Source organism: Lepisosteus platostomus, chromosome 2 (genome assembly GCF_059453375.1).
Source record: "Lepisosteus platostomus isolate fLepPlt1 chromosome 2, fLepPlt1.hap1, whole genome shotgun sequence".
Lineage (NCBI taxonomy): Eukaryota > Metazoa > Chordata > Actinopteri > Semionotiformes > Lepisosteidae > Lepisosteus > Lepisosteus platostomus.
In genome coordinates this window covers 16,982,813-17,007,311 of record NC_142612.1, presented here as the reverse complement: position 1 = coordinate 17,007,311, position 24,499 = coordinate 16,982,813, and the positions used below count along the sequence as shown (strand labels likewise).

Sequence of the window (24,499 nt, the reverse complement as noted above, 5' to 3'; positions counted from 1 at the left end):
AGGGAACACATACTGTACATTCCAATTCAAGCAACAGAGCTTTTGAATCACTATGAGCACGATTTGACAAGAGAAATGTGGCACCTATGGTGTCTATAATTCTGTTGTTTACTGCTGCACTTTGGGCTCCCTGTCTTCTGCTTTTTGAGAATTTCTTCTGTGTAACAGAGAGATAAAATGATCATCTCAGCCCTTGTAGGGTATACCTAGTGAATTAGCTGTAACGGTTTCAAGAGAAATCAAAACTGACAGGAGCAAACTGAACACACTTCCACAAATCTAGAATCGGATTAATGCAGATTCCCTGTGTAAAGGCTGAGTTTCATACAATATTGTCGGCTCAAATCAGTGTACAGACGTGTTTTGGACCACTTGAGGCTGGAGCAGGTGACGTCAGCCTGGTTGTGTTGCACACTATCTTGAAGTGAGCTTCAGAATGTGAAAGCATGCACAAGAAAATACAGTACATCACATCTGTTGAAGGACCTGATACATTAGCAATTATATTTATGGTCTTGGAAATTAAAAATGAAATTGTTATGTGTAGCGGATTGAGTAATGATCAAGTAAAACCTCAACTAGTATTCTAACGACTGACAATCAAATATAAAAAATAAAATATTTGTCTGAGTATCTTGTTTTTTAAAGTCAGGCTAGTTTTAGACATTGTTGCAGTTTCTGTAGTGTACTAATTTACTGTCATTACGCCAGCAGACCACAAAGAAGTTTCACAAATCATACAATCTCTTTCTGCATTAAGAGTCATCCATTGGTTTCTTTTATAACTCTTACTATGTCTTGTTTAGGACACATTGCAGCTCATTGTCTGTTATCTCCAGACTGCTCTGAGGGATAAGAGTGTGCCTGTGTCCATAGTGCACACTGAAATGTTTTGAATTGACCACTCCTATTATAAATATTGTATTAAGACTGAGAATACAGTAACTTCTTACGTTACCTTATTACGTTACCAAAATGATGAATAGAAGACACTTTTTCCTTAGTTTTAATTAAAAGTAACATTCCACAGAGCTCATGCAACAGTGCCCCAAAAGTGTTCTTGTTCGTGGAAAATAAAATTGTTAAATCTTCTTCAGAAAAGATCTTAAATTTTATGAGGCTTCTTTGTTTTTAAGTAGAATGGGATTCTATAGTAATGAAATTCTGAAGGCCACAACCCATTTGTATGCTTGCAGTAACCTTGGTGTCTTGGAAACCAAAGCAATAATGTAATATTTATGGAAGTGCACTACTAGGTAGTTCAAATGTCTGTCACCAAATATATTAGACTTCCTTACAAAAATATAAAATAAAAAGGTGTTGCAGCTCATATTTAGCATTATTCACATTTTTTACTTTTGCTCCAACATTTTTTAAACGATAATAAGGATATGGATTTATTATTGGAAAAATACATTTGGTTGTAAAACTTCTTTAAGCATCCCACCTGCAGTAAATATTTCGTTAACACATGTAACGATAAAGCAAAACTTCAACTTGCCAACCAACATAAACTTTAAAATAGGCACCAGACTGGCAGCCACCATCAAATGCTGCCTTTGTTTCTGGCTACTGGTTACACAGGTTCAGAATTTGGATTTCATCTGCTCTCGAGCCTATTCTGTCTTTCAAGCAATATATTGTGTGTGCTCTTAGTAGGAAGGGCTTGGACATTAACTTCTTAAAATACCAAGACCAGCAGTTTCTCATCTTACAATGGCAGGAACTGGAGACTCTTGTCATCAGCTGTGGATGCAGGTATTGCCTGTAGTTTAAAATATCATTTGTTAAAATGACAAAAAAAAAGAAGCAGAGGTGGCTTATAAAGAAGAGTAGAAAATGTACAAAATTCTCTATAAAACTGTCCGAGGTCGATGTATATTTTTTCTTTTCTTTTTCTTTTTCCTGAACGTGCTCCAGCATACAGGAGCGTCTTGTTTAAGCCTGGTTCACACTGTTAGACATATCTTTCGACAATCAACAAGACATACCACATATCTTGACTTCAGATTGCCCTTAACTCCCATTACTTTTCTCATGGCCAAGGGAGGTAACAAGAGTCTGCAAGACTTTCAGCATGTCTCTTTCCAATTGTTATGATATCTGTCATCAAAGACAGGCATGTTTGGCTAGACATAATTCATTTGATAAAGTTACATTCCAAAGAACATCCTTTTTCCAGTTCCAAGTGTCACATGTAATTTCTAATTATATGAATGCTAACTCAAGCCTTCTCCTCTTGTTTACAGGTGTCCTAATCCTGGTTTTGATTACATTGTGACACTTTTAAGTTGGTATATAGCTGGCTGGCCTACCTATAGAGGTCTTAATACTTCTCAAAAGAGAAGAACTCGCTCTTTGAGAAATTTGCCTGTGTTGGCCGAAGTTTTGCAACAGTATTTTCTCAACAGTTCCAATAGTGTGAACCAGGCTTTAAGCAGCAGAATCCAATTGTTAACCGAGATATTTTGAATGACTTCAGCATTGAGGGATTCTGGAAGTTTGCAACTTAGTCATCATCATCATCGTCGTCATCATCATCGTCGTCATCATCATCGTCATCATCATCATCGTCGTCATCATCATCGTCGTCATCGTCGTCATCATTGTCGTCCTCCTCCTCATCATCGTCTTCGTCGTCATCGTCCTCAGTGTTCACTTTTCCTGAAAGGACATCCTCGATCCAGTCCTCCAGTTCCTGTGCTGTGGGAAGATCCTCATCGTCCGCGAGATCCATCCACACACTGTCAGCCTGCGGGAGAGAAAGGTGAGGAAGGGCATTACAGAAACAAAGACTGTGGGGAAAGAGTTTTACTGTCCCTTTAACTTGACAGAAACCTCTTATCTGTGTAGTGGGCCAATGGGAAGGACAGTCTGCCCACAGTTTGTCTTCAGGGGAAATTAGGACCAGTATGTTCCACTATGCTGTTTATTAGGACCCATCTGAATCCGAATACAAACCAAATTGTCTTCAACACAATAGGGTGACTGATTATACAGTATGACCTTCAGTAAAGTACTGTAATACATGAAATTGCAAGATTTTAAATTGTAAATGTTTTAGGTAGGTGGTTGGTCTAATTCCACTTATTTGTAATTGAGTAGCTTGTGGAAAATGTTAAAAGGTCACCCTGGATATATAACATATATTATTCATATTCAACAGTTACTTTTAAATTGATCTTTGCTGTATATAAACAAGTAGCAGAGGGGGCCATGTTCTTATTCACAGACCCCATTGTGGGCCTAACAGTGTCAGGAGCCAAAACTCTGGCGAATACACAGTCTTTTGGGTTATTAAATTTTTTTATTAGTTACCAAAATAGCAGTGGCAGTAAGGGCAAGCACTGTAGAACTTACATCAGTAACATTCACCACTCCAATCTGAGGCTTGAAAAGGTCAATTTTGAACGTTCTCTCCCAATATGTAATCAGCTGAAATGAGAGGAAAACATTTATTTGAGTAAATGCTGTAGAAATATAACGTATTAACATGAAGAAGACTTTTTATTTCGCCATTTCTTTTTATTCACACTAAGTTGTCACCACCAAGTATTCACAGCTTTAATTCATTTATTGAGAAAATTGCAATCATTGTTTCACTTGAATCCGATACTTTGTTCAAACAACATTCCCAAGCAAAATTCTTCTGAATGATCTGAATCTGCATGAACCCCACATGGGTAAAAACTATCTTTCTCATCTTAGAAAACGTATTGTATTTTTGCAGTTTGAATTGTTTACAAATACAGTAAGAGGAATCCTTGCAGCTAGTTATGTGCCAAATATAAATGCCCTCCTAATTATATCCTATTTAGCTTATCAAATAAATGTCCATGATTTGTGTTCAGAAATGCTGGAACTGAAGAGTTGCTAGACATCCAGTCTACATTTTGCTTAAACTTTTTTTGCTGCCTGTTAGCTAGTTGAATAATTCTCAGTAGGTTCCCTGGAAGAGGAGGAGATTTTGCTGATTGTGTGTTCCTACGTATAATAGTAAGCACTGTCTGTTTTGCGCTGCCCACTTGTTTCCATATCGGATGCTTGATCATTGAAACAACAGTAATTAGAAGGATACAGAGTTAACACTCATCTCTATTTTTGTCTATAGAATTAACAGGTGACAACAGGGAAATGTCTACAATGAAAGATTTCAGCTCAGTACTTACGAGCTCATTGGTAATGCAAATCAAGTACTTCAGGACCAAGGGTGAGAAGTGTCTTGAGGTGCTGCATGTTGTGCTTACTGTTTGTACAACAGGATTTCTGAATTCTGGGCCTTGTGGATATCTGGCTTTATTCAAGCCGAGCTCTCAGTCATTTACGTTGAACCGAAATTACTGTATCACTATCTCCATATTCAATGTTCCCCAGTTCCCCAGATTTGGAAAATTTAAATTTCCCCAATCATGGCCTGGGCGATGTGTGAGTGTTTGTACTGGAATGGGACAGCTCAGAGGAGTGACTCCAGTGGCCTGGGCAACGTGTGAGTGTTTGTACTGGAATGGGACAGCAGCTTGAAATCCTGGTTGTGATGAAAATTATCACTGAAAAAAAGAGTGAGACCAGCTCACCAAAGGAAAGTCATCCGGGTCGATCCACACAATGCTGAGATCTGGGTTGTTGGTATTGTCTCTTGCCACTTCTTTCAGGATCTCAAGGAACTCAAAGCCATCTGAAGTGAAAAATGAATGAATATATATAGTACCTAAATACAATAAATTATTCACTGGGTGTCCCACTCTGAAGATAGGCCTGATTTCACACTAATATTACACTGGTCCTAAGTGAATGCTACAATTCTGGTAGTATTAAATGTGAGCCTAAAGCTCCCAAACAACACTGCTTAAAAACATTTAATTAATTTAAAATTAACTTTGCACTTGTTTTGTTTGGAATGGTACTTTATACAACTATCCGGACTGTCATGGCAGCAACATTCAAAACTGCGCATTTTCAGATGTTGCCTCCTAAAAAAACTGAGCCACTTTACACTGCAACACAACACTACTCTGAAAGTCAGTTGTAACTGCTGTCTGTTTGTGTCAGACTGCTGCCAAACAAAACAGCAGTATCAATTGCTCATGCTCTGCCTTTGAGATTCTACAGGGCACAAACTTAGTCTTTGACAAACTTAAAGACTACTGCTGCCTTGCAGCAGTGGGGCCCTGGTATGATTACCTGAGATGCTATCTGCGTGGAGTTTTTACGTTCTACCTGTGCTAGCATAGGTTTCCTCCGGGTATCTATTGACTGTCTATTGACATACTGTTACATTGACTGGTTTCTGGGGAAATTGGCCCTGGTGTGAGTGTGTGAGTGTCTGTGTGTCTGTGTGTGTCCTGTGATGGACTGGCATCCCGTTAGGGGTGAATCCTGTCTTACACCTGTTGCTTGCCAGAATACGCTCTGGTTCCGCCATGTCCCTGTACTGGATAAAGCACTTAGAAAATAGATGGATGCATTATGTCCTTTCGGACTACATAACATCACACGTGCAAAAACGATAAAGCCTTCTTTCATCCGTCCATTATCAGAAATCCACTTATCCTGGCAGGAGTCGCTTCGATGGCAGCACTCCAGTCCCTCATAGTAGAGCCCCAGAGAAAGGGACAGTTTAGAGTAGCTTAGCCAGCATTTCTTTGGCTGATAGGAGAAGACCACAGCAACCAGCAAAAACCCATGTGGGCACAAGGAGACCAGAAATCCCCACAAGGGGAACCTGACGCTGGCATCACTCCCAGGACCCTGGAGCTGCGATGGGACGGCACTAACCACCGAGCTCACTTCCACTCCTAAATCTCTTTTATACCCTGACAAATATGGAGCCATAAACTGTAATCTGTTCCACTTTACAGCCCTCAAACCAGAACAGTGGTTATAAGATGGGGGGCATGCTTTCCTTCAACAGGGTCACAGAAGCCTTACAGTGCCTTAAATGAGAGGCAGTGCCAACTGGAGGAGTGATTCCGTTCTCACTGACAGCAAGGTCAGTACAGTCTCTGTTGCCTTACAATCTGAGGACAGCCTGGACATCTCTAATCCACCCGGCCCTTGGAGTGTTTGTCCACACAATGACATAACCCTTACAAATTGATCTTGTCTGGTCTGCAGGCCCTGGACTCTTCTTGAATCAGCACCTTTACCGGTTCAATAAATCGGAAACTCACAGATGATCTGGTTGACCATGTTTTATTCACACTTACCAGGATCTTCTTCTTCTGCGAAAGCAACAATATGAATTCCATCCATATCATCCTCCTGGGAACAGAATTTTCATCAAAAAGGTTTGCATCTGACAAATTGATTTGAATTGATTGAAGTGATTTTTCAAACCTAACTGTTTAAATGCGATTGTAAGCCCCATTCAACATTATACATGCACTTGTCTTAAGGTGTTATTAAACATAAGAAATTATGCACTACAGAAAATAGTCTGCTTACATTTACTCAATGGCTAGAATGTCCATTGACAAGGTCTGCACTCAGGGGGTTCTACCCTTGAACAATTTTAAACTGACAGATAGCAGTTAAAACAGGTGGCACTTGAAAATAATGTGCTCAGTACTTAGAGATTCATCTGCTTTTGGCTCACTGTCAGTCTCTGTGGTGCTTTCAGTCTTGTTGCAGTGCCTGACAAATTGTCACATTTTCATTCATTTCCATGATAATGGCCTGTCTGGGTTTATTCAATTGTATTTGCTCACTTTTGTGTAAACTATGAAAACTAAATTTAGTCTGCAAACATCATTGAAATAAATTTCACACAATGAAGTCAATACGTCAACAGCTCAACAACAGCTCAAATACAAATCAAGTATCAATTAACACTACTGGATTACAATACCATGATCCCAGATTCAAGTCTATCTTAGATTTGCGTGGAGTTAGGTCTTTCAGCTACTCTGTCAACACCTTCTTTGGAAGGGTGATAATGGGTGGGGTTGAAACAGAATCATATAAGCTTGTTTAGGGTGATGTAATTAGCAGAGTACTCCAAGGATCTGTACTAGCATCACTAATCTTTCTGATTCATATCAATGATCTATATAGCTGATATACTACTCAAGTTTGCACATGGTACCAAATTAGAAGGATTATCAAACACAACAGAAGAAGCAAATGAAATTCAAAACTGTAAACCCCTGTCAGATTAAATTTAATCTATATATATAAATTTGTGTTTTGCATGCAAGTAGTAAAAACATAAACTGTAAATATAAAATGGGAAATGTTAAATTTGACAAAGCTACTTAAAATAAGGCTCAATGTTGATATGTAATTAACATCCTCAAGCTAATGCGTGGAAGCAATTAAAAAGGCAAAGAAAATGCTAGGATATCCAACTAAAAGCAGAATTTAAAACAAGGGATGTCATGTTAATATTGTATAATACACTAGTAAGACCTCATTCATAATACTGTGTTCGATTTTGGTCACCATTTTATTTAAAAGATATTACTGCTCTGGAATCTCTGGAGTCTAGAGAAGACGAACTGCATGCATTCTGTGGCTTTAGGGAATGTTCTACACTGACAGACTGAAAGAACTGAACCTTTTAGTCTTGAACAGTCTTGAACAGATGAGACTACAAGAGGACTACAAGGGGACTTGATACAAGTATTCAAATTCCTCAGTGACAGTCCTGCAGATTTCTTCAGAACAAACATGTGATTTTAAAACTGAGAACAGGGGGCAATTTTTTATCCATACAAACTAGCTATGTTATTGAAGGCGATACCCTTCTTTCTTTCACAAAATGGTTGAATAAGATCAATAAAAGCCCATTACATTAAATACTGTTTACTACTAACTACCAAATGGGCTAGACAGGCCAAATGTACTTGATTACATGTTATTTATGTTGTTATTACGTTACTGTTTTTGCTATTCTGTTACTGTCTATTGTCTTATCTTCTGTCCTATTTATATAATGCACCTGAGTGACTAATGAGAAACACTTTTCATTATACTATGCACCTGTGTAAGTTTAATGACAATAAAGTTGAATTGAATTGAAATGGCCTCCTCTCATCTGTGACCTTAAAACCTCTAATGTACTTCAAATTCATGTCAAAGGTCTCTGAAAATCACATTTCGATTTTCAGAAAATGCATCTATGAATACTTGAAGCTGAAGGCAATGTACTGACATGAATGAGAATATGATCAATGATGAATCAATGTTTGCAATTTTTGTGCTATTGAAAAGCCTGACCTCCTTCACTGCGATCTGTCGGTTTTCTAAAGGGTTGACATGTAGCAGGTCCTGCCAAGAGTCACACAGCATGCCACTGCATTCACTAGAACACACATGCAGTATTCACAGGCAGTTTAATAGAACCTCATTTCTAAGTGAGATCATCTTATCAAGTCATAGAAGAGCATTGGTTCTTACCCATGTTTCAAACATATCTTCAGCACGTAGCTTTCTCAGAGTGGGCCTGGAAAAGACAGTCATTAGAAAATACAAGTCTGACCAGTGGGAATTGTTCACATCCTCAATGGGAACTTATTCCTTGTTAAACCGAACTGCACTTCCAAGCAGCTCAAGAGATGAAGATGCTTGTCCTGAGCACAGGCTGAGCTCTATGACCCAGGCAGTTTGAGTTCAAACCTGGGTCATTTCACTATCCAGCTGTAACTGGGAATCCCCATGGAGGTTTATGATTGGCTGAGGGCTTTCCTGACTCCCCTGTAATTACCCAATAGCCTACAAGCTCATGGTGATGTCAGTGTCAAACATGCCTCTCCTCCTATCAGTGCAGAACCTCCTGTACTGCATGGTCAATGCTGCAGTGTGTCCTAAGATGAGTGGACAGTTCAGTTATTTTTCCTTTCATGTCTTCAATTCGGAGCCATGAATTTGGCGCGCAGCAGAGTTTGCAGCAGACAGAGAAGTGATTGCACTGCAAGGCACTGCAGGGAAGCTGCTATGTGACTGAAGATGATCAGACTGATGGGGTTTCAAGTCGCCCACTTCTCTCCAGGAGTATTGTCTCAGAAAATCTGAAAAGTGTGTTTACGGATACACCACTACGGCAAAATAAACAACCTGTCACTGCCAGAGGCATTCATCTAAAATAATATGCTTCCTTAATATTCCTTTAAATAGCTTTTTATATCCATCCCTTCATTTTCTAAACTCTGTCCCAGCAAGTAACGTTTGCAAGGCAGGATACACCGTGGACGGAATGCCAGTCCATCGCAGGGCAAATCTGTTAGGACTGACTAACACACACATTGAAACCCGGACAGTTTTCCCAGAAGCCAATTAACTTACCAGAATGTCTTTGGACTGGATAAATCCCACGCAAACACGGGCAGAACATCCAGAACTCCACACAGAAAGCACCCCCAGAAATAAACTCAGAGCCCCAGCTCTGCGAGGCAGCAATGCTAAACACTGCAACACCGTCCCACCATACTGTTTGATATACTTTTCATAAGCAAGAAAGGCTACGAGCAAGAGTAGGGATTTTGGCCCATCTAGCCCATTTCCACTTTGGCTAATACTTAACTCATACTTCTGAAATACTGCTATGTTGAAATACATTTCCAAGTTGATTGTGCTGCATGTATATGATATTGTCTTGGCTAAAACGTCCTTTACCTTTTGTGTTCATTCACAAAGTCTACAATCTCCTCTTCTGTGTGTGGCTTTCCTGGAATAGTCACCGGCTCTTCCATGAAAGGTTCATAGAAGTCCACTTCATTTATTTTCAGAGTAAGTTGCTTTGCCACCTGAAAGAGAGCAAAAAGTCATTCTGTGTCTTGATCCACAAGGATGGTTGTTCAGGCGATAAGGAGTTACAATGGGGTACTGCAGAGAGGAGTGAAAATTGAAATTGAAAAGAATGTGGAATTTATCTGACAGAAATCACAGAATACCCATTTATTGGGTTAATGACAGAGATAACACAGCATTCCCATTTAAAATAATGTATCTGCTGGGGCAACTAGTGATATGAATTTTCATTTAAATCCTTTATATTGCTTTGTTTGCCCTGGGGTTAGGTGAAGAACATACTCAAATTGTATTGAAGTGATGAACCAACTGATAGATGATGTACTGGACTTGTTCACCTCTGATGGCAAAATGGAAAGACTTTTTATGAAATCCATTTGTTTTCATCAGAGACATTATTCATCTTTTTAATTCTTTTGTTATTCACATGCTTACAGATTCGTCATTTCAGCACATGGAGAAAAAAGGAAGCATCACTTACTCCTTTTTCAAAAGTAGCAAAGAACTTAATATACGGCTGAAAGTGTTCTGCAGCCTCTTGGAAGGCTTTGAAGTCTAGGAGAAGAGAAGAGAAAAACATGAATTGTGTCACAAAAAGGTCAGACCTCATAATGAGTGGCCCAGGTTTCCCTAATCCTACACTTGTCCTACAGTACTTCCCTGACACTGGTGTACCTCCAGAACACACATCTGAGTGGCAGGACTGTTCTTACAATCACTGGCTTCGTAAAGAGACAACTGTAAAATACGCAAACGGCTACAAAAACTGTTGAGGCACTTCTCGTCATCAGCAAATGTTACTTGCATTTAGTCACACATCAGGTCCCTTCTGAACGCGAAGCGAAATTTAGACAAAAGCTCCATGTGTTTACTTTACAGTGCAAGAGACCTCTTTCTTCTGTGATAGATGGATAGATGTGTACAAGATCATAAGGAAGGTCACAAATGAGGAGGCCATTCAGCCCACTGCTTTTAGCTCATTTAGATACTAGCAGTTTGTTGATCAGAGGGTTTAATCCAGAAACCACGAAGAAGCCAGGGTTTCAGCTTCAACGACATGGCTGGGCAGCTTGTTCCACACTTCCACAACCATTTGTGTAAAGAAGTGCCTCCTGTTCTCCGTTTTAAATGCACTTCCTTGTAGTTTCTACTATAGATATTTTTCGTTTATAGTATACACAACTGCACTGGAACAACTTCTCTTAAGCCCTTTATTAAAGGCTTGTTGAATGAAACTTGTTTTGCATAAAGTTTTTTTAATCTAACTAGATGCATCTTATCAACATGTACACAAATGTGCCAAATGATGTATTCATGTGTTATCTAAAAATGGTTTTGGAGGTCTGTCACTACAAAGCAGCTCAGCTTTCAGCAAGGGGTATTTAAGAAAAGGTTACATGATCATCACGTGTCCTTAAAAGAAGAGCAACATAATTGCTTCAAGATTACTTGACTAGCAAAGAAGCTATTTAAAGCTTTGTTGTCACAAGGGGAAACTGACAGTCTTCGTTGCAGAAATCTATATCTATTATTGGCTGTTGTTGTTGTTGTTAATGTTTTCTTGCGTGCAGATAAGTGCCAGTTGGGAATACTGGGCATACATGGAGATGGGACTGTTAGCAGGCGTAACTGATTTTCAGCTGTGACACTATGTATAGATGAAAGTTAGGAAAAAAATATATTACCTGCATCTGGCTCTATGTATATCACACTTAATGTACAGCTCTTAAATAAATACATAGTTATTAAGCTGAAAAGTAACCAAGGCTTGCCAGTTCATACATGCTGACTTAGATGGTAAACTTAGAGGTTGAGAGAAATCAAAGGATGTAATTACTCTTAGGTTTTTAACACTTTAACAATAATCTGACATACTACTGGATACAGTGGAAGGAAGAGGTATAAGAGAACATGCAAAAGACAACAAAAGACAAAAAAAGGACTCACGCTCTGAGTCTTCGTCTTTGAAATACCCAATGAGTTTGATGTCTTCGTCGATGTTATCAAAAGCTCTGAGCTCCAAGGTGTTGCTAATGAGCTCCACAGGGTCTTCCAGCAACTGGTAATGAACAAAAGCGTACATCAGCGGGAATGAAGGAGGCACCCTGCACTCGCGGCACTAATGAAGACGGCCCTTTCCTGGGTCAGGACCCACGTGCATGGAGGTCCTTCACAGGGCTGTTATGTTCCATGTCATGTCTGACATATCCAGATTTAAAGAAATTCATGCCTACTACAGCCGGTTCGGAATGTGGCACCAGCTGCTTGAAGTATAAACCCTTTATCACTGTTTGTCGACCTCTTCTCTATTAAGAGCTGCTTCAAAAATACCAATGCTATTAGATAGTTATTGCACTGTAAACCCTGAAAATGTATGCAATTCTTTGTTTCATTTACAGCATTTAGTACAATTACAGCATTTACTGCCCGTGTTAAGTACACGGTTCATGTGATTTATGCATATTATTGGTAAACCGTTAATACAATCGTAGAATTAACGAAAATGTGCTTAGCAGACTCTCTTTCTATTCCCTTTTTTGTTTTATGATCATTGTGTAGTTTCTGTTTGTTTTTATTTTTAAAAGTAAGGAAGAGCGCTGGACTTAAAACAGAATTTTAAATGTAAAAATGGGCTCTTAAAGTTTAATCATTACAGGCCAGGGACTACATTCTTTTATTGTAGAAAACTGTACACTTAATACTAATAGTGGGACCAATGACACTCTGACAGCACCTTCTGCTAAAGACTCTCCTCACAAATTTCTGAAGCCCTATGTCTGCTGCCTGTCCGATTCCCTGCTTGTTTAGTGCCGTAGCTGATGTGACTCATTGAGCTCCACATGGACTAGGTTGTTGAACCAGAGTTGCTGTCTGCAGTAATTGGAAAAAGCATCTGGCTCTTAAAGGGACCTTCAGGAGGGGGTGCCATTATCACAAAAGATCACTTTTTCCAGCATTTGAAAGATATCATCTGTCTTAGTCTGACAGTGCGGTACCAGCAAGCAGGGGGAAAACCTGAAGCCACAAAGGAAAAATTGTGGCAATTAGTTGCTGGTGAAACACTGGGGGTAATAATACTAGAAGTGACTGGTGAAATATTTCAGATGTCTAGACGGTGTTCCAGAAGATAAATTCTCCCATCTTATCTTTGGAAGTCTGTCCCATCATGAGAAAAGCAAGACTTGATGTGTGGCACATCAAACGTGCCTTTTAGTGAATCTATTTTAGTATTGGTATCCTTGATGTTTGCGTAGGGGTGGGTATTACATGTGTATATGTGTACTGTTTTTTTTTTAATGCTCCATTTTGCTGTTAACGTCTGAAATAGAGACGTTATTCACTGTTCTTTCACAACCACAGTGCAGATACAACCTTCTACCCTCCCACACATGTCCTCTTTTCTTGCCAAAGTGAAATGGCTCTCAGAAGACTTCCAGGACACTGCTGCATGAAGTGAGTATCCGTAGTCCTATGAAGAAATCTTTCTCTTTTTCTCAAGACTCAGGCAAGACCTTCATTATGAAGGAGGCTCGAACTGTTGAAACCCCACTCCCACTCACGGGTTATATCTCTACCACAGGTCCTGGGGGAGGCTGCTTCTTTTGTGCGGCACTGATGAGCATACTCTACTCTATGTCTTTAAGTCCCAGGTGACTTAGCCATAGTCAATGCGTTGAAAGAGCAGTGAAATGATCCAGGTTATTAAGACATTGTGCAGTGTGTATTTCTGAGTGCACAAGGCTAGAAAGAATCTATTAAGTGGTTACCATATCTTGGCATTCAGCGTAGGTGTGCACTGTACTGTACAGTACTGTAGATATTGTATGTTTAATGTTCACTTCATCACAGACCAAAATAAAAAGTCTGATATATGTAGGTTCTCTGCAGGAACTGTATGCAAAGATTTTCAATATGGAGGTCAGTCAGACTGAGTACATACTGTATTTTAATTGTGATCAGGACAATTACAGTATGCACCATGCTTTCTCCATGGCAACAGGTTTGTGGTTGTCTATGTTACTGCCCTTTTTTCATTAAAGACCCATGGAGATTCCACCTGGCTGTTTCCCCTCAGTCTATCTTACATCCAAATAAATTAGAGAAGCCCATTTCATCCCCTTGATGTCAAAAGACAAAAGCAATTTTCAACTTTTCCCACCAATACTTACATCTAAAAGGAACTCCACCAGAGTGTCCGCAGAAAGCTCTCCATCAAACTCTATCACGTGCTCATCTTTGAACACGTAGATGCTGCCCTCTTCTTCCAGACCTGAAAAGGCAGGAGAGATAAGTCCGCAAGGTAACAGTGATTTGAGAACACGCTGGTTCCAGTTCCAGGTGTTCCCCGTTATTCAACTGTAAAAACATTCAAATTAAGGATTCAAGTCTTGATTAAAATAATTTACATTCAAAATTGCGTATACAGTACATCATTTGTAACTCAACTACTCAACAAAACAGGATGTCACTGGATGGGGATGGATACCTTTGCAAGGCACTGCATGGTAGTTATTTTTCAATTTGTTATATAGCACCAAAACGGAAGTCGCCAATACTGAATAAAAAAATAAATGGATGTCAAAGGTTATCAGCAGAAAGGCTTTTATAAGTGTGAACATGCTTCCCGGGGTTGTGTGATATCACTGGTGCTTCATGGACCAGGCAGCAACAGGACTGCATTAACAAGGAATGATAAGATGCTTTGCCATGCTTCATGCTTCATGTAAGTGAAGTCTGTACCACTTTCTTCTGTAGCACATATAGGAATATGTTTTCACAGTATTAATTTCACATTATTCTCTGAAGTTGTCAAGCCTTAATAGTCAAAGATTGAATAAGAAGTGTTCAAAGCAGCGTTAGCTCGCCTTCTGTGTAGAAGTAGCGGTGTGTTTTCCAGAGCTAGTGTAGGGAGGGTCTGGAGAGACTGGTATTGAATATAATCACCATAGAACAGGCTTCGTCATAACCGAGTAAAACATTAAATGTCAACAATCTTTTCTTAGCTTACCAAGTTTTTTAGCTACTTTGGCATCTTTCTTGGAATCCACCATCCCGAATCCTACGTCTTTGTCTTCTAGGACTTGTGCGGCCAGCTGAAGAGAAAGACAGAAACCAAGGACTGAGCCAGGTAAGGGCTCACAAGGAGTTACAAGCAATAAATCAAAAACGCAGGACCTGCAGGGAAAAGACAAAAGAATTGAACAATATAATTGGTCCATGAGCTCTGCAGACTGATTACCATAACAAAAAAAAAAATCCCACTCCAGCTTTTCTATCAGCCTCACTGTCCCTAGATTGTTAAACATGTAAGAATATACTGTATTGTTCTTCAAGAAATGACTAGATGAGTTAGTCTGTATATACTGTATACACTCCGTGTCTGCTCTGCAGATAAGTGCATTCTCTATCAAGGTACAGGCAGTGAAAGAGAGATTTGCTTAATTCTTATATCTAACTCTATAGAGATGGGTGGATCATTCTCAGTAGCACAATCTACTGAATGCTATTAGACTGGACAGAGTGGATACAGACAGACAGGGTGATAAAACAGTGACTCCTGCCTCTGGCATTGTGACTGTGATTCTAAACAGTGCTCTCTTTGGAAGCCATAATAGAGAAATGCACTATTTTCCAAATATCACCCAAACGACATAATGTACCTCCAGCAACCTCATTTACTGTATCTCTTGCCAAAAATGCCAAACTATCTACGCTGGGGAAACCGGAAGGAGACTAGGAGAACGTTTCAGGGAAGATGTTAGGACTGGGAAGATGAAAGATTTCTCCAAGCCCATGGTTTCTCATTTCACCTCAGACGGCCATGATCACACTGATCTCTCTGTTTCCGTTCTCAAAGAAGGGTTTCTCAACTCTCACAGTAGAAAGACAACAGAAACTAAACTTATCCTGAAACTAGGTTCACACCTTCCCCCTTCTCTCAATGACTGATTTATTTTAGTGTAATCTTCTCTATTCTCATGCAGCACTTTGCACTTCTTGAGTGGCCTCTCTGCCCCTCCTGCCTCCTCCCCTCTCACAGCTTTTGTTCTTCTGTGCTATTTAATCTTTGCTGTCTGCCCTGTCTTTCTCACACCTGAAGAAGGCTTCGCAGCCAAAACGTTGTGTTTTCTCTCTTCTCTTTTCAGCATGGAATAAATGTATGACTTGTTCCTATTTTCCAAATACTGTGTACCAGCTCTCATTCAGATGATATGTGTGTGTCTCTTACAGCGTCAATGTGGGGTTGCACTGGAGAGTGGTAATGAACAGCAGCTGTTGACTTCAAGACGGAAGTCAATTTAAATTTAAAAATGAGGGTGTGTTCCAGGACTCTCAGAGACTTTCAAACCTTGACTACAATACAAACTCTTCAGAACATTAGATCTCTCCACAGTCACTTATGTTTTGCTTGGCAGATCAGGCCACGCACTCTCTTTATTAATATTGTATGTATCATTATGAAGGTAACACTCAGTAAGACAAAGCCCTGAGCCCTGAGGACAGACAGCTTAACATTTATTCACATGGAGAGATTAGTGCTTTATTTTATTTACAGCCCATTACAAAGAAGTCTGTAGCAAAAACTACAAACAGCATGTCTCTAGTGCTGAGAATTTCAGACAACTTTAAAAGAGCTGCCTGAGGATGTAGTATTGATTTTGCATGGGTGCAAACATTCTCTTGTTGTGTAAGAAGAGTCCAGATGGTTTCAGGGAATGAAACGGGGAATGGGGACTTTGTTTTCTGAATAAAGAAATGGAGTGATTGTAGACACACAAAATTAAACTTGATTTAGTGGGTTCAAGTATTCCAATTTATTTAAGTGTTGCACAAGCTTAGTTGACAATATTTCGCTACTATTTAAGTAGCACTCTAACCAGTAAAAATGCACCATGAAATTGAATGGTGAATAGGTTAAAGAGAAAGAGATAAAGATAAATTGTCTGTGAATAGATTAATCTTGTGTGTGTGAGGCACAAACACCAATTGGAACAGTGACTGGAGGGGGGGAGACAATAGAAAATAAACTCATTAAAATTTCAACGTAAACCAAGTTATAAAGATTACAAGACGTATAAAAAACAAGACCGCAGATGCAAACATGGGTCTCGTCATGTGCAGCACGCCCGTACGTAATGTGGAATTACCGATTCGATTTATTACACTCCCCCTCCTCAATCGTGAATCACTGGAGGCTGCAAGTCAGAGCTGGACAGAAAACAGATGCCGCTCACCCTGAGCGATGCAAACTTCAGTGGCTTGTTAAGCCACAGGGGGGCACTTAGCCTGTTAAAAACATACTGTAAGACAGGTCACATACGAGAGGAGGCTATTTACCCCATTTAACCTGTAAGGTAGAGTACAGCACTGCCGCTTGAGAATTCCTGCAGGTAGCCGGGCAATGGCGTGGCCCTGATTCGAATTGGTGACGCTCAGATTTTAGGGTGCTGCTGCGGTGCGAGAACATGGAAAGAGGGGCGAGATAGCCGTGCTAACCTCTGTGCCAAAGTGCCAACTGTGTGCATAATAAATATACTATTTTTATCAGTGTTCTAAAAATACATACACAGTATATACTGTTATAAAATGAAATTAAATGTCACTCAGGGGACCTGGCCATTTTATACGCTTGTAATTGGAGCCTCTATTAGGGGATACAGGAATGTTTTTTCATCATGAAGTTGCCACAGTGAGTGAAGTGGAGTGGCTGCTTTTGAAAGTATACTTTTGTATGTATTTGGAATCCAGACACCACATTCTATTCAGGATTATTAGAAAATTACCTGCAATTTTGTCCTTCAAAGTCTCTGTAGGTGGCAATTTTGGTTTGCGAAACCAGACTATGATTCATATCCTGTGAATCTACCAGTAAATTTTTAAGTCTGTTTGCTATTTACTTTTTCTCCCAGTTACAGGTAAAACTGTTTTACATGAACTGCATGAATACTGCATGTTAGATACTGATATCTTTAGAACGTTTTCTTTTTGCTTTCAATGCACTGTTAACCTCCATGTTTTATTTTTTAGAATGAGCATGTGCATGAAAAGACTTTGTTAACTTTAAATATGAGTATATTATGAGGGTTAATGAAAATCAACATCACCAAAGACTCTGAAACAGAGATTGCAAAGTTTCTCAGTTCTTCACAGTAGGTCAGAAAGAATGTATTTTTAATGCTTTCCAGTTTAAAAACACTGAGCAGAAAAAAAGACTTTAACAGCCCAAGGACTATTTAAGGAGAAACATGTGCAGATACAAATTAAACTCAATCTCTGAGATATTTATTTGCAGCACAGCCCAAACACAAATCGAACCTGCCACACCAGAAGACTGGTCTCTTAAAAGCCCAGAGGAATGAAACTACCTCCTGGTCTCAAACGACTTTCATAGATACACATGTCAAAGTGACTGGATCTCTTTAGTCTTGAAGATTCAAGACTATTCTGAGCACTTGAAACAGCTACTTGGAATCCTGAAAAGTACAAAGTAGTCCAATAGTAAGACATGAACTTGAGCCCACATAAGCAGCAGATACAGTAAACCCACTGTGCTGTAGAGCCTGCTTTGTGGCACCGGTGGTTTGAACACTCTTAAGCATCCAAGGAAATGATACCACTGCAAGTGAAATTCAAGAAATGAGATGTAAGGCAAAAAACAAGAGGCACTTCTGTGCACACAGACGAGCATCTAGAAGGCACTATCACTCCATATTGCTGAAACAATACCTTCCTTTCCTTGTTGTGTTTTCACAATGAACTACAGTACACTAAACGTCTTCCACAGCACCCTCAGTATCTGACCAGCATTAATAGACTTGATCCAAGCCACAGCTTCACAGGGGTACATGCATAAGGAAATGAAATGGGACCAGAGTCTCAGACAGTCTGGGGTTCCTCGGAAATGTAGTACAAACACAGGTTGAACCCAGCATTCCCTATATTCTGGGGATATGAGAGCTCAAGGGAGTGACACCACAAGTGCAGGCTTGGTGTACCCTTCAAGCCCTATTATGCACTCTAGGATGCAACAAAAGACTGACATAGAAAAACGGGGAAAAGAACAGGTAATATAATCTATTTTTGCAAAAAGTGATCTATTTTATTTATAGGGATAAGCATGCAAGTCGCTCTGTTGGTGTGAACAGCCAGAACACGTGTGGCCTTCAGGGTCTGACAAATGGCCAAGACTCAAGTAATAGAGCTAAGAATAAAGATCTCATCTTTCCTTCATCTGCATGTCCAACAAAGGGCTGAATGCAGTTCATGCCCATTTTTATCACGACAAGTAATGTTCTTAGTAAAAAGCATTTAGCAAGGAGGATCAGCTGTGGTAGAACTGGGCCAATGGTCTGTCTAACTAGAACTAAATGAATGTTAGGATAGGTCACCACTCACTTTGAAACATAACAAAGTGATGTGTCACTGCAAAGCTAGACTGGATACTCAAGCTATTTCTTCAATATGGAAATTGCAAGCCTTAGAAACATACCAGCTGAAAAGGCAAATGCTCACAATTGTCTGGGGCACCTGTTCTGGTCCTGCCCTAAGCTGGCCCAGTTAACCAACCCTGTTGAACTTTCACAGTTAAATCTTTCTTTGCAGTAGTCAAACTAACCCATTCTGGTTACAGAACTTGTTGGTGCTGTCAAGAGTTCTCTAAAACTGTAGTCAGATTCCCTGACTTTTGCAACTTGACTTGGCAGATGTGCAATTCATTCAATTTAAGACAGAAGCTTTGATTGCCTTTTTCTAAACATCTACATCTTCAATTGACCCTTAACTTTACTGCGCATCTCTTTCCCAAGTCATAATTTGCTTACTGATTTGTTTCTCAGTTATAATTCATCTGTTCTATGTTTGTTGCTCTTATTTTGGCCCTTTTTCCTGAATTTCCTATCATACACATCTTGCAGTTGCCCACTGTTAACTGTGTATGAAAAGACTTTGTTAAATATTAGTATATTATCAAGGTTAATGAAAATTCCTATCACCAAAGGCTTTGAAACAGGGAGTGCAAATGTTCTCAGTTCTTCACAGCAGGTCAGAAAGAATGTATATGTGGAATAACTGCGCTGCATAGCTGTCTGCGTTTGATTAAAAAAAAAAATAAGATTTTACAATAGGCAAAGTTTATGTCACAAATGTATGATTTTCCTTTCACATGCATCTTTGAATTTGCTTGTGAAATATTAAAATCCACAGAATGACTAGATAACCAGTTCAATTATTAAATAAAAATCTCTTCCTGTATAAAAACAAAATGGCATTAGGATGTCTAGCAGTATGGCATCAGTGAACCACAATACTGTATTTGAAACAAATAGAACTTAGAGGATACTCAGATAAACAGGAACTAGGACTGGTTGGAACTGAAGTAGTCCAATTGAAAACTTTACAAGGCACTGCCAGGGGACTTCATTACAGGTCTCATGATCTGGGGATTTTTCTGACCCAGGTGGACTATGGCTGCAGTTCTGTTGCCTCCAAGAGGAGTCCAGAGAGGAGAGAAACACAGTGGGTGTCCAGGCGCTGTGACTGACCAACTCCTTACCACATCCGTCAGCTGGAGATTTACTAGTGTGGCTTTTAATCTCTAAAAGTTGTTCCCATGATTTTGACAGTCAAATAGGAGAAGATAACAACGTTTTTGACGTAAGCAACAAATTTAAGAGCTTGTAGATTTTTCACTGCTCACTAGTTGGACTTTGCTTTCTGAAGACAGACCCTGGAAGCAATATGTCAGCAGAAAAGAATAGGAGCCCTAATACAGAACCCTGTGGGATGCCTTGGTTATGGGAATTTTGTGTTGGTCACAAGCTTCCTGCCCTGAACAATTACATTGTTGTAATACCCTTAAATGAGGTACTTCACATGAACGACTCCACTAAAATACCCAGTTGTATAATTTGGTGCAAATATGGGTTGGCTTGAATAAAAGTGTCATTCAAAGTAATAACTCAACCTGTGGCAAGAGACATGGTGAAGTTATCCAGTGTAGGTTAGTGTTAGAGCATGCAGTCAGATGCTGTTACATAACAGGGGGCATTTGGAAATCCCCTAGGATGCTCAATAGCTTTAAATTTTCTCGTGAACTAATGTATTTCCTTTTGGCATAGAGGAATTCACTGACGACAAACACACTGGATTTGGCCCATTACCACAGGACCAATGCCGACATCCTTATTGGTAAGAACATAGAACAGGTTCCTGCAATGGGAGCTGGGATACTACTGAGACACCTGGGGATACAATGTCACAGTATTATCTGAAACTATCTGAAACCATTAGGCAGAATTCCTCTGAGAACTTCAGGAAGAAATAAAAATACAAACATAATGTCACGAGCAGCAGCAATGACAAAATAAAACATCTAGCACAAAAATGTAAAGGTCCATATTGATGATAAAATTGGATATGTATTAAAATTATTAGATATGTAATAAAAACATAAAGTAGGTGTGCAATTACTTTAAAGTTGCTTTTAACCCCCCTGCTTGGCATACTGCACCTGTTACTTCACATCTCCAGACAATCCACATTGCTTCACAAAATAAGATCAGGCCTGTGAAACCCCAGGTATCTAAGAGCAGCATGTTAGTGTCCTGCATGATTAGGGTGTCTGGTTCCTTCAGCACTGAGCACAGCACCAGGGCCATACAAAGATCAGGCCCACAAACCAAGTGGAATGACAGGACTTTTGCAGGAGCAATGCTGGAAGATGTAGGTTGAAATAAATTCATTGATTCTGTACTTTAATGCAAGGAACTTGTTGAAGCTGAAGCAAGAATAACTAAAGTTGAATTAAATGGTGTGATATGATGTAGCTCACACACGGGCATCAGACAGCAGATATATTTGAAAATTATATACATTAATAATCAATCTTAGGTTGGCGGTTTTGCTTAACTAAGACTTCAATGTCTCACCTATGTAAAGAAATTTAATCCAAGAAAATAATTGTGCAGGTAATTTATGGCTTTGATATACTGAATAAATGTAGATAAAGTGTATTTGAATGAAACTGATATAACAATTAAGCTGAACACATGCAGAAAGGCTTTGCAGCACAAATAAGAATACAAAGTGGCACACAGAAATATTCCTGATAAGCATTGTAACTATTTCTTAGAGAACTAAAAGCTGATTTCCACCTAATAAGTACAGTTGAATTACTTATGGGAAGACTGAATTACTATCAGTATATATTTCTGCAAGTTGTAGCACTTGACAAAATATGAATGAATACGTTAAGAAAATGTGAGTTAAAAAATTAAAACAACCTTACACTTCTTGTAGGAAACTAAAAACATTTTTTGGCTGATGAACCTCTTCAGGTGTGAAAACAATTCATACTGTATGTTTAACTCTTAATTCAGATATCCTCTCGTTATGGTCCAGAACGGATTTTGTGAACTTCTTCTTCATGGTCCCAGACACTACTGTACATACGGAGAGCAAACTGCCATAATAGATGGAAAAGCAAAGCCAGTTTTGGGAAGAGAGACGTGTGAGAAGTATGAGCCCTTTGCAGAAGGTTAGCAAACAACTTCTCAAGAATAAACAGACAGCTGGCAGCAGAGTACTGCCACAGCCTGACCTTGAAAGCAACAGTATGAGCGTCTGCAGAGCGGAGAGGCACTGATCCCTTTGGAACAGGCAAGCACACATTCACGATCCCTATCCCAAACCCGATAAAGACTCAGTCTCCTTCGCTGCTCCTGTCCTTACCTCCAGCACCATTTCGGTCATCTGGAACTGTTTCTGATGCTCCTTGCTGGAAGACCTGGATTCATGGTACCAGAGACACAGCATGTCATATTTTTTCAGCGCCTTCTTATAGTTTTTGGCGTCAATGTCTATCACCCGATCTTTCCCATCGAAGCTGGGGAACTCCAGCCCTTCCTCTGCGCTGCAAAGGCAGGCTGATAGATAGAGGCAAGGCAGCAGAAGCCAGATAGTCTTCATGCTGAGGCAGAGGAGCAGCCTGAAAGGAAGCCCGTGGAGAGGAGAGGCTCAAGCTGCAGCAGGGCCAGCAGGATGGGAACCCTTTAATGTGGAGCTCTTCTCTGGCTCTAGTTATTCAGCCCTCTCCTGCTCCTCATGCCAGGAAAAGGCAGCCTGTCCCTCTCAGTCTCTGGCCAAGACAAAGAGAGAGACAAAAACGACAGGCGATCACAATCTGCAAGCTTCAGCCCCGGATACCTTACATAGCTGTGCCCTCTCCCCTGCCATTTCAGAACCATTTTTAGGAAGCAGTTGTTTCGGGCTAAAAATAAATGCAGCAAATCAAAAGAGGACAGATATGACACCATTAGGGATTCGCCCAGCCTCTTTATCAGCCCAAGTGATGAGTCCTTTGTAAGATCCTGAAAGAAAAAAAAAATTGCTTAATTAATTTACATCCAAAGTGGGATAGAAGAAACAACACTGAAACCTAGAGTGCAGCACTGCATTTTCGGTTATATATATGTATCAAAGATAGATTTTATTCAAAGAATTATTAATACATTAGTAAAACAATCAAATATTGCATTATACTAGGGATTCAAATTCTATTTTCACTATATTTCATATTTGAATAAAATACTTTTAAATGAAAAAATACAGAATTCTAATTTGTTACCTCACTTGTTGTATGGTATTTCATTGATAAGGATTTATAAATGCCTTAATTTTGATATTTTACAGAACAGATATGAAAGATAGACATCGGCCAGCCATGGAATTCACTTCATATATCAAAGGCTGTTGCTGTTGTTTTTATACAGCTACACTGTTTATTAGGTAAGTTCAGATATGAGGTGGGGGTCTTGGTGCATGCATACAGTATTAACACACTACAAACTGGGATGTGACAGTAGGGTTTCAATGTCAATGTGAGGGCAGAAATGACTCACCCTTTCCACCTCACAGCACTGCGGCTTTCCAGTTCCATCCACAGTGTGACATGAAAACCTTTGTATTGTTCCACTTAGTCCTGGAGATCCTTGGTATTGGTGCTCACAGCTGACTGCGATTTTCACCAGGCATGGGAGTCCAGTGGATGAACCACTTAGGTTGTGAAACTCTTCTGAACAGCTCTGTATAAAAAACAGATTCATGGACATTGCGTGACAGACATCATCATCACCCTTGGGCACAAAGCACTCACATTTTGCTACGGTTATCAACTTAGGTATTGTCATTTTCTCGCACAACCATAAAACGAGTAGCTGGAATAACCAAGGTGTATGTACAGATCTACCAGAGGTGAGAATGACAATCCACAGATGGCTGTGCCAAAGTCAAAGGTGTCTTCAGCTGAAGATGTACAGCAACATGAGTTTTTCAGAAAGTCCTGGAATCTGCAACAAATACATCACATGATTTCTACCTATCAGGACATTCTCCCATGATGCAGTTTACTGGAAGTGTAGCTGTTGATAGTATACTGTATATAGAACAGAAGCCCCGAGTTTTGTTGTAAAGTGCAATGTCAGAGCAGATATGGAATTTATTACAGGAAATTAAAAATGAACACGAAGAAAAGAATGCTCAGTATAACTAGAAGTCTGTTTGTTTTTTTTCTTTTTAAACAGTTATAGATTGAATATTTGTACAGTAACAAAGATGTTTAAATTAGTAATCCAACACCCAATACACCAAAAAAAAAAACATACTTGTTCCCTTTAACATAAGACTGTCAAATGGGTTTTAATTAAAATCAGTAGTAACCAAGCTGACCTTAAATTATCACTGATTATAAAGCTGT

At 39.5% G+C, this 24,499-nt stretch overlaps 1 protein-coding gene across 1 annotated transcript; it reads right to left on the bottom strand.

Moving 5' to 3' along the window:
* Positions 1 to 990: 990 nt before the first annotated feature.
* Positions 991 to 22,957, bottom strand: casq2 (calsequestrin 2). Its single transcript, XM_088601317.1, has 11 exons — positions 22,477 to 22,957; positions 14,756 to 14,840; positions 13,917 to 14,017; positions 11,695 to 11,806; positions 10,229 to 10,302; positions 9,613 to 9,743; positions 8,398 to 8,443; positions 6,207 to 6,261; positions 4,575 to 4,675; positions 3,361 to 3,435; positions 991 to 2,752 (listed from the first exon to the last, which is right to left on the bottom strand). The coding sequence occupies exons 1-11, from the start codon at positions 22,711 to 22,713 to the stop codon at positions 2,510 to 2,512; spliced, it is 1,260 nt and encodes a 419-aa protein (XP_088457443.1). The 5' UTR covers positions 22,714 to 22,957; the 3' UTR covers positions 991 to 2,509.
* Positions 22,958 to 24,499: the final 1,542 nt, after the last annotated feature.